The sequence below is a fragment of the Haliotis rubra genome, unplaced genomic scaffold (genome assembly GCF_003918875.1).
Source record: "Haliotis rubra isolate DU_JTF1 unplaced genomic scaffold, ASM391887v1 Scf365, whole genome shotgun sequence".
In the NCBI taxonomy this organism is placed as follows: domain Eukaryota; kingdom Metazoa; phylum Mollusca; class Gastropoda; order Lepetellida; family Haliotidae; genus Haliotis; species Haliotis rubra.
The window spans coordinates 800,626-817,740 of NW_025767041.1; the positions used below are offsets into that span (position 1 = coordinate 800,626).

At 41.1% G+C, this 17,115-nt stretch overlaps 1 protein-coding gene and 1 long non-coding RNA gene across 3 annotated transcripts; one reads left to right on the top strand and one right to left on the bottom strand.

The window, feature by feature from the left end:
* Window positions 1–704: 704 nt before the first annotated feature.
* On the bottom strand, window positions 705–16,473 carry LOC124285631. Of its 2 annotated transcripts, XM_046721893.1 has the most exons (12): window positions 16,129–16,472; window positions 11,704–11,801; window positions 11,311–11,440; window positions 10,631–10,701; window positions 10,416–10,515; window positions 8,544–9,620; window positions 8,250–8,290; window positions 8,003–8,054; window positions 7,732–7,823; window positions 7,360–7,417; window positions 2,012–2,068; window positions 705–1,417 (listed from the first exon to the last, which is right to left on the bottom strand). In XM_046721893.1, exons 1-12 carry the CDS (start codon window positions 16,400–16,402, stop codon window positions 996–998), a joined length of 2,472 nt encoding a protein of 823 aa, XP_046577849.1. In that variant the 5' UTR covers window positions 16,403–16,472; the 3' UTR covers window positions 705–995. The 2 variants fall into 2 exon arrangements, with proteins under 2 accessions (XP_046577849.1, XP_046577850.1); XM_046721894.1 differs by lacking the exons at window positions 705–1,417; window positions 2,012–2,068 and adding an exon at window positions 5,913–6,472 and having other exon boundaries at window positions 16,129–16,473.
* On the top strand, window positions 2,498–3,848 carry LOC124285633. The gene is made up of 4 exons (XR_006900856.1): window positions 2,498–2,981; window positions 3,060–3,419; window positions 3,465–3,605; window positions 3,645–3,848. It is a non-coding gene; the product is annotated as an uncharacterized LOC124285633 (long non-coding RNA).
* Window positions 16,474–17,115: the final 642 nt, after the last annotated feature.

Sequence of the window (17,115 nt, forward strand, 5' to 3'; positions counted from 1 at the left end):
TATACAATATGCCGTTTTGTCACTGAATATATAACGAAGAAAAACATCCGTGCAGATCATAATTTAAACCATAAATATTATCACAAAAAAATAATATAATATTCTTTACCTAATATACCGGTTCTCAGGAATAATATTGCAATACGTATCGTTTGAAAGGTGTATTGCGATATACCAGTACAGCGGTAATACCGTGCAGTCCTGTGTACAGTAACACAGGCCACGCCATGTACACGGGGACATTCTATGTCCGCTTCAATCACTTTCACCACATCTCTTCACTGACATCAAATGTGACGTATGTGGATTCACAACTACAATAATTTCATCACAACTGTTCATGTGGGGATTTAAAACATTTACATTACAGAGTAGAAACTAAACATGGCAATAAATTCATGATTTGAAACAACTTTTGATGAATTTGTGGAATCAGTTATTTGTTGTGACATTTCCCAGACATGTATGAAATGTATGACAAACTGGTCAACTACTGCAGAATAATAATCATAACAATAGTCATGTGTGGATGTAAAATGTTTGTAACATCCCCCTGAATCCAGTCAAGTAGAAAAACATCACATTTAGCTGACCTCGTTACATTCTTGTACACAACAAACAGCACATAGACAGACAACTTATACGTCCGCCTCAATCACTACAATTACATTTGACAGTTTAAATAAATAAGTCACACTTACAAGTTTACACAATGTCATGTTTATTTTATTGTCTAATTCAAGGCGTCATAAATAAGTGACTTCTTGGTGTCAGTCATGGTGATATCTGCCCCACTTATCACCTTCATGTTGACTGTGTAGAGATCTGACCACCCAACACCAAACATGGGAAGAAGAGACTCGCTCCACTCACCATCCACCTTGGCTAAAACAACCTCTCTGTCGAGGTCTATGAAGGCGAGTCTCCCCCTCCCCACATCCAGCACAACGCCATAGTGGAGGGTGGCCTGTGTGCCGGGTGTGTCAGACATTGTGTTACTGTAACACTTCCCCACCTTCCCCTGCTGCCACACCTGGTACAGAGACTCCCCTGGTGTGTGTCACAGCTCCATACACTGACACACCAGGAGCGGCGCTGTAGACAAACATACACCACTCACTGTCTACCTGGCTCTCCTCTCCCACACCCATCTCCAGGACAAGACCCCCACCACCTCCACCCACCACACCCACCCTAGAGTGGGTCTCCCAGTATCGTGGTGTGTGTGGGACAGGGGTGACAGTAGAGGGGGATGGAGGAAGGGGGATGGGGGTGGAGGCACATGTACCCCGATATTTCCGTAACCTGCCGCTGTGTCTGTGTTGTGTGGCGGGCGGCGAGTTCACCAGCTCACCGCCTGTAGTTACGTGGCACCTGTCTGTGTTGGCTCGATCAGCGGACAGTTGTAGTTTAGGACCTGGAAATATACATTTTGTTTACAGTTTAACAAATTTCCCGACTTCAGACAACAAATTAGACATTTTATTGTCAACCTCGTTTCAATGTTTACAAACAGCGCACTGAATATCGGCTGCCATTTTCGTCTGTGTGTGAATTGTGTCATAATTGTGCTTTAATAGAAATTATAACTCTGTGAAAATATTTGTATGGGTATTCTAAATGTTTTCCATACATTTTTATATGCATTGATAAACAAATAAATAGTATTTTAAACACTTTTTACAAAGTTGTTGTTGAGCGAGTTTGAGTGTCTGCAATCAGAAATAGACGACAACTGCCTAAATATAGAACTGTTTCCATATCATGTCAAGACAAAACTATCGTCATAGGAATTCTAAACTCTTCTTATACGATTTACTAAACAATAAGACCGACAAAGTAGTTGTTTGACGATATTTTTACATCTGAGTGTTCAACAGACACAGTGTCAACTGGTAACTTCTACGTCCGCTTCAATCACTGACCACAGTCTGAGCACACTCGCTTGGCGGGACACAGGTTGTCGCGTTTTGTGTATTGGTAGGAAGATGATGTAGATTATCGTACTTACAGGTGCTGTATTGCACATCGTTGTCCTCGCTGATGGCGTGCACTGGGGTAGAATCCCCTGCAAAAGTATAGTATACATGGTAAAACACATTATAGTTAGTGTTTCAGTTATACCGTGATCTGCTGTGGATGTGAAGTCTTAACAGCAGATCGTTGAACTTTAGAGGACAGGGAATAATACATAATACATATTCCAGATATGCTTTAACAGTTTCAGTTCAACTCTAATTACATCCCCTCATTAACTAAGGGGATGGTGTCAGTTGGTGGGTGCGTGCGTGCGTGTATTGGAACATACAATATGGAAAAAAGCCGAGGGACACATGCCATTAGAAAGGCTATAGTTTATTGACTCATTTAGGGGGTGGCATCAGTAGGTGGGGTGGATGACTAACTCAGGGGGTGGTATCAGTCGGTGGGGTGGATGACTAACTCAGGGGGTGGTATCAGTAGGTGGGGTGGATGACTAACTCAGGGGGTGGTATCAGTCGGTGGGGTGGATGACTAACTCAGGGGGTGGTATCAGTAGGTGGGGTGGATGACTAACTCAGGGGGTTGTATCAGTCGGTGGGGTGGATGACTAACTTAAGGGGTGGTATCAGTCGGTTGGGTGGATGACTAACTCAGAGGGTGGTATCAGTCGGAATGGTGGATGACTAACTCAGGGGGTGGTATCAGTCGGTGGGGTGGATGACTAACTGAGGGGATGGTATCAGTCGGTTGGGTGGATGACTAACTCAGAGGGTGGTATCAGTCGGAATGGTGGATGACTAACTCAGGGGGTGGTATCAGTCGGTGGGGTGGATGACTAACTGAGGGGATGGTATCAGTCGGTGGGGTGGATGACTAACTCAGAGGGTGGTATCAGTCGGTGGGGTGAATGAGTATCTCAGGGGTTGGTATCAGTCGGTGGGGTGGATGACTAACTCAGGGAGTGCATCAGTAGGTGGGGTGGATGACTAACTCAAGGGGTGGTATCAGTCGGTGGGGTGGATGACTAACTCAGGGGTGGTGGTATGAATCGGTGGGGTGGATGACTAATAACTCAGGGGTGGTATCAGTCGGTGGGGTGGATGACTAACTCAGGGAGTGGTATCAGTCGGTGGGGTGGATGACTAACTCAGGGGTGGTATGAATCGGTGGGGTGGATGACTAACTCAGGGGTGGTATCAGTCGGTGGGGTGGATGACTAACTCAGGGGGGTGGTATCAGTCGGTGGGGTGGATGACTAACTCAGGGGGTGGTATCAGTGGGTGGAGTGGATGACTAACTCAGGGGGTGGTATCAGGTATCAGTCGGTGGGGTGGATGACTCACTCAGGGAGTGGTATCAATAGGTGGGTTGGATGACTAACTCAGGGGTCGGTGTCAGTGGGTGGGGTGGATGACTAACTCAGGGGGTGGTATCAGGTATCAGTCGGTTGGGTGGATGACTAACTCAGGGAGTGGTATCAGTCGGTGGGGTGGATGACTAACTCAGGGGCGGTATCAGTCGGTGGGGTGGATGACTAACTCAGGGGGTGGTATCAGTCGGTAGGGTGGATGACTAACTCAGGGGGCGGTATCAGTCGGTGGGGTGGATGACTAACTCAGGGGGTGGTATCAGTCGGTGGGGTGGATGACTAACACAGGGAGTGGTATCAGTCGGGGGGATGGATGACTAACTAAGACCAAGCAGCTACTTTCACTGACTTTCGAAAACGTTTAGATGACTTTTGCATTCTGTTGTGTTCGACGGGGTGCCAATACGTGATAATACTTTATGGTTAATAATTCGGACACTAAGGTTCTTGTGAGGAAAACTGGTGACGGTTTGCAGGAGCGTCTCTTGTGTATGTTACTGTATGGGCTCTGAAGGCAAATGGCGATAAAATCAACCACAAAGTAATTGCTTTCAGACGGTAGGCTGACTTGGTCAGACAGTTGTTTTATAATGGTCTGTAACTGGAGGTAATGACTCATTTTCATATTTAAGATTGGTATTTTCAACATCTGGTATACAGTTTCTTAGGCGTAGAGAACATAGGCGGAACAAGCTTCTAAACCACCAGAGTTTATATGTACTCCTATGAACCTTTTAAATGCATAATTTCACTTTGTGTTGTTGTACACTGACGTTTGTTGAAGAGAATGCTTGAAGCTTGGACTAACATCAGTTTAGAATTTGCTTATAACATTCCCCTGTGTTTATCCCCGGGTTTCTGCAAATCGTCGGATATTGGTTTCAAATTTTCCCGGGTACTCTCAAATACCCACGGGTACTCTCACATTGATGCACGCAGCACGGAGAGTGCGAAAACAACACAAGACTTAACAAGAAGACAAAGTCATCAATATGAGGCAAAATACTCTTCATGAATATGTCCACGAGTTATGTTTATGTCAAATGTGTTGGTGTGTATATAGAAAGGTGGAAGGAGAGTATTGAAAGGTTTTAAAAGTTCTGCTCCAGAAAGGAGCACTACCGCCAGTTTCAGTCTAAGTCCAACTTGCCATGGAAGCGCCAAAAATATTTTCTTCAGAAATCTAAAACTACCGAAAGGCACCAGTACACCACCAGATCAATCCATGTGCCAAGTTTGGTGAAGAAATAGTGAACGGTTTTAAAGTTCTGCTCCGGAAAAGACAAATGTGCACGGACGCACGGACGCACGCACGGAGTTAATTTTAATACCCCCCGCAACGCGTTTTGCGGGGATAACAAGTCGATGGTGAACAATGACATTTTCAAGGCAGGTCCGTCTGTCTCGATACAGGAAACTCAGAATGGTTGTCGAATATTTACAGACCGCCATTATTTCGCTGGAATATTGCTGACTTGCGTTAAACAAAACCAAAACCAAAACAACCCCAAACGAACCAAACTCCATTTGTATCATTTATCCGAACAAAAGCAGGCGTAATATTAGCACTCAAATGTAACATTAATACCCGACAGGGCTGTGTCTTCAGTTCGCAGCTATTCATAATTTCAATAAATAGGTTTATTACAACTCTGAATGAAACTGGTGTCAAAGGTGTTCAGATCAGTCTCAATATAGACACTTTGTTGGCCATGACGTTTGCAGATGATGTGTCAGGTGTTGAGGACAAACAACCCGTGAATTACGAAAGAGAATTGATGCTTAGAAGTAGTAGCTGTGCGTACTCTGAATGATGGTTAATCTTAAAAAGATAACTATTTGATTTTAAAAAATATTGATAACTATTCACACTGGTATTTCGAAGGTATAAGGTTGGAAGATGTTCTAGGTATTTAAGCGTTATGCTTGCCCCTCGGCGTCTGTGGACCAGAGCCCAGCAATGTTTGATCTCATAGGCCATTAAGGTTGTATAACATTATACTTATATCAGACTTCTTCAAAATAACTGATGCTTACTCAGGCTATACTTTGCCATGGAAACAAGTGATACTGTCCAACTGTAAGTGGTACTTAAAGTGTAAACAGATGTAAGTAACTAGGTGTTGTTCAGGTAATGTAAGAGATTGCCCTTTCAGTACTGGAATATGTCTGGAGCAATTAACTACCTCCGTAGCCTGACCCGTTTAGAATAATACAGACACCCCTCACCAGGGCTATCTCATGTTAAAATCATTTGATGATGCTGGACATACAACAGGGACTACTTACATTAAAACTATTCTTTTTCACTTAAGCTTTGGATACATATGGCTTGCTCAAGATGTTGGTGACGGCAAGTGTTTCAACAATATCTTTAAACTGAGACTTTTCTCTAAAAGAAAAATGTTATTCCTTCATTACCAGCCTCATTATTTTCTCTTCTCATTCTATAACTACCAGCATATAGGTCATTATAACATGAAGAAAACTCACCCCCACGTCTGTACCAGTACATCTTAAATCGCTACTTGAAAATGATGGACTAATTTTGTCTTGCGTGTCGAATCATGGTAAAGATTTAATTGGAACCCAAATGCCTGTAACATTTAAATGTTACTTGTCTGATGAACTAAGAAATAAGTATATTTATCAGTTGATGTAAAAAATGGACAAAAACAGAACATGGCTTGCATCATTGCTAGCAAAAATGAAATTGTGCAAACGAAGTTGTGCTCTTTTTCTAAAAGGTGTCTAGCATCTTAAAAGTTTCATGGGGCGGTGGGGTAGCCTAGTGGTTAAAGCGTTGGCTCGTCACGCCGAAGACCCGGGTTCGATTCCCCACATGGGCACAATGTGTGAAGCCCATTTCTGGTGTCCCCCGCCGTGATATTGCTGGAATATTGCTAAAAGCAGAGTAAAACTAAACTCAGTCAGTCAGTCAGTCAGTAAAAGTTTCATTTGAAATGCTCTAATCTGTTCGATTTGGATATTTTACAGCTTCTTCATATTTTGGAGTTATGTCCCCTGTGACTGAACAATTACGTGCACGTCTGATGTTTTCACTGTCCGTTTATCAAATCATGCGGAGCGGTGGCCGACAACAGCTGTCTGTCTGTTTGTCTGAGAACAAAGAAAACAGAGATATTGAGCTAGAATGAGTCTTATTACAGATGCCCTCCGGTGAATGGTGTAGAAACTTAACGTGCTTGGACATGCATGGAGAGACGCTAAGGAGATATGCATCTACTTGGATTTGATGATGTCTGGCTGTCTCAGCATGTAGAGAATAAGTACATGATTTACATGACGTCTGGCAGCGATTTGTAGATGTTAACATGTAAATCTGGAATATGGAGTTAAAGATGCTGCGTAAAATTAGCATGCGGCATGAAAATCTGAGATATGAAGAATATCAATTTCAATGATATTAGGAAGACATAGAATCTCATTGACATGTTTTAGATTCAGCGGTCTATGATAGAGAAGGGTAGATGGGCCAGACCTACACGAAATGTCGTACCCAAACTCTGTCTTCTATGAGGCACAAATAAAGAGGATGACTATTACAAAGTGTTGAACTGCCAATTAGTTTTATTTAAATGTACTTAATATATGAGATTCCATTAAGGAATAGAAAGGTAAAGAATTTGATTACCAGTAGAAGTGTGAGCCTCTAGGCTGGAAGATCATGTGTTGTCTTGCTCATAAATGTTACATCATTGTTGAGGCACTACTTGTCGTAATAAAAGTGAACCAAATAATATGCCCTGACAGGACAACAAAAAGAACTATTAACCCCCACTTAATCTATTTATGGTACATGAGATATTGTGTCAGTTTGACATAATCAGAGCAAATGACCATCTTACCATACATAACCGATACTCTATCCCGTTAGCTGGAACAGTACACGCTGGTGGCGCCTTATTCACTTACAGTAAAAAAAAGATTCGAGATATAATTTTATTTTACACTACATTTGATAAGTATGTAACGTTTTGTCTTACCTTTCAAGAAGATCACACGTGGAATTGTGTCTGCGAAGATGCATGCTCCAGTTGTGAGCTGAAACAAATAAGTGAAATGATTGTGATATAGAGTAAGCTGCATTTGTATACCTACATCAGTATGTAGAATGAACAAATCGAGCTTATGTTCATATTTTCACTAGACATTAAATGATTTAGAGATAAATGATAAGTATGTGTTTGTTGTTTAACGCTACACTCCGCAATATCCATCTATATAACAGCACCCGGTTAAAGATTATCAAACAGAGATGATGGATGTATAGCATGTGCAACGCCCAATCCATTTATTCAGCATTGGCTGCAGGGGACCTATTCTGATCCTGAGATCCATGGGAGTAATGGACGTACCTTGGTGACAGCTTCATAAACGTCTTGTGATGTCATCTGTGAAGGTGGGAGCCTCTCTGATTCAGCTTCACCAGCGTCGGACATCTTGTTTCCTGTTGGAAGATAAACATACAAGAAATAACCCAGAATCTGACTAATTGTTTACACATGTACGTTATCAAGATTTTATTTCAAGCGCTTTAAATTCATATTAAAGTCTGAAAGATCGTAAATGAGTTATTAAAGGTATTTGGTCTGTTCTCTCCGTCCTCCATCCTGGTATCATACCTACCCGCGATGTGATGTATAATGTGGAGAAGCTGACGCCATCGTCCTTCATGCAGCTGAAACAAACAACACTGGCATCAAAGATCTCCGGTGGCGATCACACTATAGACATGTAGGAATCAAAACATCTGACTATAACATGGCGTTATTAAATATTTCAGAAGCAGTAGAAACGTTCAAACCCGTTCAAAACTGTGCAAAAAATAATTCCTTACTTGAATAATCTAATTTCGTTATAAACAACATATTACCACGTTTTCTTCTGTCAGCAGGTTTATCTGTTGAAGCAGCCCTGAATAAGAAAATATAACACAGATCAATTGAAAACTTTCCTGGCAATGAATATTCACAGAGCAGTGTACATCAAGTCAGTTTAATGTAGAATATGTCCCTTCACCAATATCTTGGATTGAACGGTTTGGCACTGGAGTAGGTATCAATAATAAAGGCGTTTGAGGCATTTAAGCATCGGCTCACTTTCTATAGTCAACTGTTGAATATATCTCTGAGTATTATCTAACCATGCATATGTGTAATATATCTACCTTGTAAAGTAGGCTGTGAATCTGGAATATGATCCAACTCAAGACTGGAGGCAAGACCACCAAATGTGTCGATGAGTTCCTCTAGAGCTGTCTGCCCCTGAAAGGAAAGGAGGATATTCGTATCTCTTGTGTCATCTTCTGGAAGATCCCTCTTGAGATTTTCGTCACACTTCTCCTGTATTGCACCAGTGATAGTAATGAGCTCATCTCGTCTTGTGGATTCAAGCGTTCTCTGGGTGTAGTCTATCGTTGATATGATGGAAGACTGAAGATCGTGTAAACTATCCAGCTTCTCCTGAACGACCTTATTTGTATTGTCCAGAGCCATCTGGATCTCCTCCCTGAGTTTCCTCTGTCGGTGAAGGAACTTCACAGCAACACGTTTGGAAACGGCAGTAACCTCTTCTTCCAGTTTTCTCTGTTTATTGTCCAGTTCCTCTTGGTGACTGTTCACAGTTCCAATTGTGTCTTTGACATCTTTTAGTTTCAGTCGTTGCTTCTGCAGCTGTTCCTCCAGCTGAAGCTTTGCGTTCTCGTGGGAACGATTTAAATCTTGATTCTTGTGATGTCCATGGTCCCCATGGAGACACACAATACAGATGGCCTTCTTACATGTGTGGTCATACAGTTGTAGTTCATTGCTGGGGTGATCCTTGCAGTTAGGTTCTTTCAGCCACTGCTTCATGGGGATAGCATCTCCTTGACTGACCTCATCCATGCTGTGACCTCGATTTCGTTTCGGTAGGTCATGATGTTTTTGACAGTCGGTACAGAGCAGACAATCACATTCATGGCAGTATACTTCAGCCTTTGCGTCATGGTCTTCCATGTAGTTACATTTCTTCTCCCCCTCAACGATGGCAGCATAGGCAGCTTCATTGCGACCAACAGGGTCTACTTGAAGCTGTTCCACGTTGAACTCACGACCACAGGGACATCTGAGGCACTTCTGGCTTGTTTGGACAGCATGGTGGTCAATGCATGGCTTGCAGGCAGAGTGAAGACATGGAAGAAGACAAAGGTGAGTGTCCTCGCAGCAAGACTGAATTGAAAACTGGCATGTTCTGTCACTAGGACCTGGGGGCAAAAAGCGACTTATTCATATGATCGTGATTATGTTTAACTATACCAACCTAGATGTTATATAAGTATAATACAATTTGACAAGTACATCTGAATACCTGTATACATATTAGCCTTGGGCAAGGATAACATATCCATTATAGTAAATCCACCCTGAACATATGATGATGATTGTTTGTATTGATGGTGATGATGATGCTTGCACAATGTTGATGATGAGGATGTTTTGTATGGCAACAAATTGATGACGAGGATTTTTGTACAATGTATTATGACAACAACAAATTGATGACGAGGATGTTGTGTACGACGTTTTGTACAATGTATTATGACAACAACAGATTGATGACGAGGATGTTTTGTACGATGTTTTGTACAATGTATTATGACAACAACAAATTGATGACGAGGATGTTGTGTACGATGTTTTGTACAATGATGTTTTGTACAATGTATTATGACAACAACAAATTGATGACGAGGATGTTGTGTACGATGTTTTGTACAATGTATTATGACAACAACAAATTGATGACGAGGATGTTGTGTACGATGTTTTGTACAATGTATTATGACAACAACAAATTGATGACGAGGATGTTGTGTACGATGTTTTGTACAATGTACTATGACAACAAATTGATAACGAGGATGTTTTGTATGATGTTTTGTACAATGTATTATGACAACACCAAATGTACTTTGGGAAATAAAAATACTTAAAAAAATATATAAAATGTTTATGAATGTTTTCGTTTTAAATATTGGTTGTCCTTTTCCTTTATTTACCTGTTTTTGGGGTTTGCACTGTAATGTCTTCGTTGACCTGAGTCTGTTCCCGAGGACTCCCTGACAAAGCTTCATATGCTTCCTCTTCTTCTTGCAGTCTCTGCAATAACAATCATTATTGCTTTATTTTGTTCATGTTATATTACACGTTATGCGCTAGGTTTTGGATCTTTGATGTCATGAAATCTTTGCATCGGACCTAACAATATTCCTACCTTCTTCAATGTGTTACATTCTGCTTGACTGTGCTGCAAGTCATCGTTTGATTTGGACAGTTCCACCTTCACTGAAATGGAAAGGGTGTAAGGATCGCATCAGAGCAATACAATTCCTTCTTCTGCAAAAATTCAAATCACTTGGCATGTTTCAAATTCCGACGGCAATAGTTCACCCGCATCGTGACGATAACAATTTATACACTAAACATAAATGAATGTAGACCATATAAACCTGTCGTTAAAGGACAGTTAAACTACAAGAGTATCGCAGCTTAGGTTTAAAACAAGCATGTTATCATAAAGTGCATCACTATAGAAAACAATACAATATAAAAACGGGCTGCAGATCAGATCAGATTACCATACCAGAGACTGTTGGGACTTCCAGTTCTTTTGCTACCTGTATGGACCCTACCTGGAATTACACCATCCATTCAGGTGTTGATGATTTAGAAATATAGCTGAACATTGAAAGAATAAGTTTTCTACAAGTAAAACGATAGTAGACACTTTTATGGAATGGGTCTCAGGGGTACAATGAGTTTACGCTTAATGATATCATACACGCCCACATAATTAGAAAGAAGATGCATGTGTGACCGTTGACACAGGTAGCATTGGTAAATGTATGGTTGCAAACACAACTTAGATTTTCACAAGAGCAAATGTCAGCTCACGAGCTTTAACTTCTTCCCTCAGCTTTTCCGTCTGTGATTCGTGTTCATCTCTTTCCTGTTTAAGTACTTCCTCCCGTTCAGCGTGCTCCAAGTCCTTTTGTTTGAGTTGTTCCTTTTGTTTTTCCATTACCTAAAAACAGACACGAACGACACATTGAAATATCTTAAACACCGATCTTCGTGTACCTACGCATAGCAGTTTATGGTGTGTATTTATTTGTTTCATGTATCTCGGAAAATGTAGCAAAATCTTGGTGTTTGGGTTGCAGTAAACGTACCTTTGTGAATCACTATAGCTGTGCCATGATTGTTATACCGTGTAATACATGTGTATTGCTAGGAGGATTCTTAACACATGAATGGACAATTGTGTATTGTATCAAGGCGACTCACAGAATGCAGTTCAGACATCTGTTCCTTCATTTCAGCACGTTCCTTTGAGTACCGAGCCTCCAGCTTGAACTTGTTCACATAGACCAGATCTGAACTACCTGAAAAAGCAAAATAGTAGCTTGTAGACATCAACGTGCTGCATGAGTGAGTGAGTTTAGTTTTACGCCGCACTCTGCAATATTCCAGCTATATGGCGGCGGTCTGTAAATAATCGAGACTGGACCAGACAATCCAGTGAACAACAGCATGAACATCGATCTGATTTTGGCCATTTTACATTTTTTTTGGGGAAAGGAGGGTGTGTGGGGTGTGTGTGTAATTTTTCAACATATTTTACCTTAAGTAAGTCATAGATTTCCAAATCCTAATAAATTATGTATTAAGAATATTGCGAGAACAGATGAAAGTTTTGAAGGAATATATACTCATGCCAATAATGGTTGTCACCCCTCCCCACTCCAACCCCACACACACCTCACACCCCAGCCCACACCCTCTCCATTAAAACAATTGAAGGGGTGACAACCATTATTGGCATGAGTATATCAGAAGATTTACTTACATATATAATGTATGAGGGTTGGTTGCCTATAGATCACTTATAAAAACATATCAAAATCAACACCAAACATGTTCGATTTCAACATCAATGCCAAAGTAGCTATTTCAACGTTCTGTGGCAGGTTACTCATCTATGTCTTGAGTGGAATTATCTAGCTTGACTGAATTAGAAAATCGTCTCCTCCACATTTGCACAGTGCAGTGCACTTTAGAGTTGCTTTGGACCGGTTTGAACATTTTTTTACACAGTATTTATCATTATTATTATTATATTATAGGATATTTATAGAACGTACATATCAAGAAACTGATACATGCTCAAGGCGCTTGGTTTTTTCCCCCTTGATCATTGGATGTCAATCTCAACGGCACATTGTATTACCAATCTCAACTCTTGCAGCCACTCGGCGCACCAAGTTATTGCGGCTTTCCCATCCTTACGAGGGACCCATTCACAGCTTGGTGGACTGGGACACATAGTCACAGCACCTTGTACAGGTTTTAAGTTCACCGGGTTGTGTACTGTACACTAGGGGTTTGTGACAACACCCTTAAAGAGTCTGCACAGAAAGTTGACTCCTAGGTTTTACAGCTGGTTACAGGTGGGCTCGATCCCGGCAAGCTTGCTGGATCACTAGCCTGGTGCCTAAGACAGCTCGCCCACCATGCTCCCCGCTCGCCCACAATGCATTTCAGCAATTCCTGGCAGCTCTTTGATGCCTTCAGAAGACTTGAAAATAGAGGTACAAGCTCTCCCTGAGAAAGTTATTGCCAGCCCCTATCCAGAGGGCTTGGTAACTCCTGTGATTTCATCAGGGGATTGCCCCCAAACATAAGCCCCCGGATATACAGCTATATGTTGGATCAAAGCTGATTCTGTTTGGGGTATATTGTTCAATGTTCTCCCCATCGTGGGGAACAAATGCTTCCTTGCTTCATTCACTTCCATGTGGTTGCTTGCTCTGTCAGCAGCATAACAAATCTCTCTCAAGCTGATGAATCTGTGCATTAGTGATTTGACGAGCGAGGGAAATAAAGGTGCCTGAAATTTCAGTAAACGCGTTCCATCCATTCCATGAGGTCTGCTTTCCAATTCTACCAATGGATGACACACTGTCACTTCCTGTGAAGCTGTGAAACATTGGTAGGGTCCGAGAAGCGCCTGTTGCAGCTATGGCCAACACAACCACATTTGTGTCAACAGTATGAATGTGTAAAATTTCTTCCATAAAGACAAGATATATACAGACGAGTCAAGGGATGGAAACCTGAATGACTTTTCAGACACGAATATCACTCTTTTGCGTACCATCTATATCTCATCAAGGTTCTCTACGTCCATGCACAAAATCAGCTCCCCTTCTCAATTGCTCTGAAGATATTTCACCACAAACTGACTCTTCAAAACCAGATGTTGACGTATCAACCCTTGATGGCGTCGCAGTAATAAACATGCTAAAACCTGCATCTCAAATAATATGGATATTTTATAAAGTGTTCTTGAAAATACTTGCATACACCTCTGAACTCCAATCAGAGAATGTATGTTGTTTGGGACAAATATCAACACGCAACGTAAAATCCAGTGCAAGAACAAAAAGAGGAAGTGCAAAGGACGACGAGTGGAAGCCAATTCGTGTGTTCCCAGAACTGACAAGTTTTATGAGGTGTGATGCCAACAAGAAAGAACTTTTGGCTATACAAATATCCTATAATATGCTAATAATAATAAATAATGTGTAAAAAATGTTCAAACCGGCCCAAGTATGTAAGAGCAGCTCTAAAGTGCACTACATTGTGCAAATGTGGAAGAGACTAATTGATTTTCTAATTCAGTCAAGCTAGATACAATTCCACTCAAGACATAATTGAGTAACCTGCCACAGATTGTTGAATATAGCTACGTTGACATTGATGTTGAAATCAAACATGTTTGCGTTGAATTTGATATGTTTTTATAGGTGATCTATAGGCAACCAAACTCATACATTATACATATACTGACTGACTGACTGAGTTTGGTTTTACGCCGCTTTAGCAATATTCCAGCAACATCACGGCAGGGGACACCAGAAACGGGCTTCACACATTTTACCCATGTGGGGATTCGAACCTGGGTCTTCGACGTGACGAGCCACATTATGCATAGAGAATCACTATCTAAGTGTCTACTGATATCAATCATATCAACACGATTTGATAAAGGTACAAATTTTATTTTTACCTTTATCAACGAATGTTGATATAGTTGATGTCAGTAGACACGAAGGTGAGATTCTATTTATCATAAAAATCATCCTTCATAACTTTTCAGTGAAAACTGTAAATCGCTCAACACTGTACTACCGATAGACTTGCAGAACTGTAAATCGCTCAACACTGTACTACCGATAGACTTGCAGTGCAGCGATGTCATAGGATTGTGACGTCATCAGTTCATGACGTCATAGCATTGTCAGAGCATTGTACAAAATCAGAGCATTGTACTGTCAAAACGATATCTCCTAGGAGATGTCATATGATCTCACACAAACGATATCTCCTGTGGAGGTGAGGTGAGGTGAAATTGGGTTTAACGTTGTGCTTGAGAATGTTTCGCTCCTATGACGACGTGCATGTGTGTGTATGTGTATCTGCTTGTACTAGCCCAGACTTAAGCTGGTTTTATATAGTGCTAGCCCACTGAGATACCATGCCGCAGTGAAGCATGAATACCCCACTCAGACACATTATACTGACTCCGAGGGACCAACAAGTACCATATTTTAATGCCTTTTGGTATGACGCGGTCGGGGATCGAACTCCGCGACCTTCCGCTCTTCGGGCGGACGCTCTAACCACTACACCACGGAGGCGGCCATCTCCTGTGGAACACAGTTTTGGATGATAAATGTAAATCTTCTGAAATATCCCTTCAAATAAACTTTCATCTGTTCTCGCAATATTCTTGATACATAATTTATTAGGATTTAAAATTTAGTTGAGATAACATTTTTCGAAAATTCATTTTTCTCCCTATTTTCCCCAAAATGAAAAATGGCCAAAATCTGCTAGGCTTCGTTTTGAATTTTCAAAGAAAAAAAATAAAAATGTTAGATCATGGGATGATCTCATACTTATTTCACTGTTGTGTCTATATGGTGGCCATTTTGAAAATGGCCATCAATTTTCCCTTTTCGGGTTGTCATGATATAAATTGACTTCCATAGACTTTTCCCCCAAGTGCTGCATGAGTCTCGAATATCAGGAAATAGCTTCATGCTTATGACATACATTTCCCTTTATTTCAGTGTATTCCACAGTCTTCCACAATAACATATTTCGAGCATTCATCTTTGGAGACATGACATATCATTTTTGCGTTGATGTCAGTACGTAAAGACGTTTCCTGATATATCAATATGAAACGTGTTGTATTATTTGTGTATCATTGCTGAGTCGAAATGAGTGGAAAGGAATGAGGCAACGTCGGTTCGACATTTCTGGGTGTAATATATCCGCTTAATTCAACATTCCATAATATATCGTCTTGTTCTCTAAAGAACAATCTGAAACATCCAAGTCCATGCTATCAATTTTCAAACGCGCAAAGTTACAAACGAACCGCTCCACTCTGGCTGACATGGCCAGGTGTAAATAGGCAAAGACAAAACCCTTCCCATGTCCATATGCAATCTCTGCCAGATGTAGAATCAGTTGTAAGATCAGGCCTATTTGACGAACATGCCTCAACATGTTTTAACGTCACCGTATACAATATTTGGGACATGTAAATTTCTGTGGTTTGAGTTTAGGATTTATACAGAGATACAAGACCAAACTGCAGCTGTATATTGTACGCCAGATCTGCCAGCTAGTACTTACCTCCTTCCAAGGATGTTGCATCAAGTCTTTCTTTAATGAACGGTTGCGTGGAATCAAGGACCCCACACAGTGTCCTGTATCCCTCCACGCCTTTCTTCTTCAATATTTCTAACAGCATCTCACACTTCCCTGGCCCGGCCTGTCTACAGTTGTCATAGTCTTCCTGTGTGAAGACGCCGTCCTGCAACAAGGCGTCCAGCACAGGCTCCACGATAAGGAGCTCCTTCAGGAACTTGTGGTTCCTCTGAATGACGATAACGTGTTTAGCCTCCATCTTCTGATGTTAGGCGGGCAGCTGTGTCTTTGAGATTGAGATCACATTCCTGGAAGATTCAAGGGAACTAAAACTATTGTCACGGTAAAACGGAAACTGGGAGTATATGAAGCGTTAGACCGAAGTGAAATTCTGTCCTGTAAAAATCTTAGTGCGGATTGCAGTTCTACCCATTAGTTACATGTATAATGTATTGATGTAGGTTCCTCGTCCTTGTAGTCTTCAACAATACATAGAATAATGTACATACAAAATCCTATAAACTTGTAAAATACACAATTGCTTACATGAGGTCTTACAGTAACTATAGCAACCAAAGGGATCATCTATATGTTTATGATTGTTACTAAGGAGACATTGAATTGAGTTGTCTTCCGAAACTAAATGTTAGACAGGCTAATATGCCCCCACCCCCCCCCACCCTCCCACCCCCGAGTTAGGGGTGATGTGCTCGAGTCAAGAATATCCTCATATCCTGATCCGGCATTGAGGTCAAAGGTCAGATGAGGCTAATGCCAGATATAGAGACTTGTTTAACGAATGTTAAGTAAACTTCTTTTTGTTAATTTAAGTCTTTTTCATTCATGTATAACAAAGGTAGATATACAGTAATGTGATATACAGAAAATACCAATAGCTGTGTAGAGTATTTGCCATTTTCACCAAGTGAAGAGATTTTGGGGATAATTTACCCCTAGGGAAGATTTGTCATG

Bases quoted from the DNA above. Each gene is read 5' to 3' on its own strand.
- LOC124285631 (XM_046721893.1), bottom strand. From the start codon at position 16,402: ATGGAGGCTAAACACGTTATCGTCATTCAGAGGAACCACAAGTTCCTG. The intron at 10,516-10,630 runs GTAGGAATATTG...TTGTTATTGCAG, and splicing joins AATGTAACACATTGAAGAAG to AGACTGCAAGAAGAAGAGGA. The intron at 8,291-8,543 runs GTAGATATATTA...TTTCTTATTCAG, and splicing joins TTCACAGCCTACTTTACAAG to GGCTGCTTCAACAGATAAAC.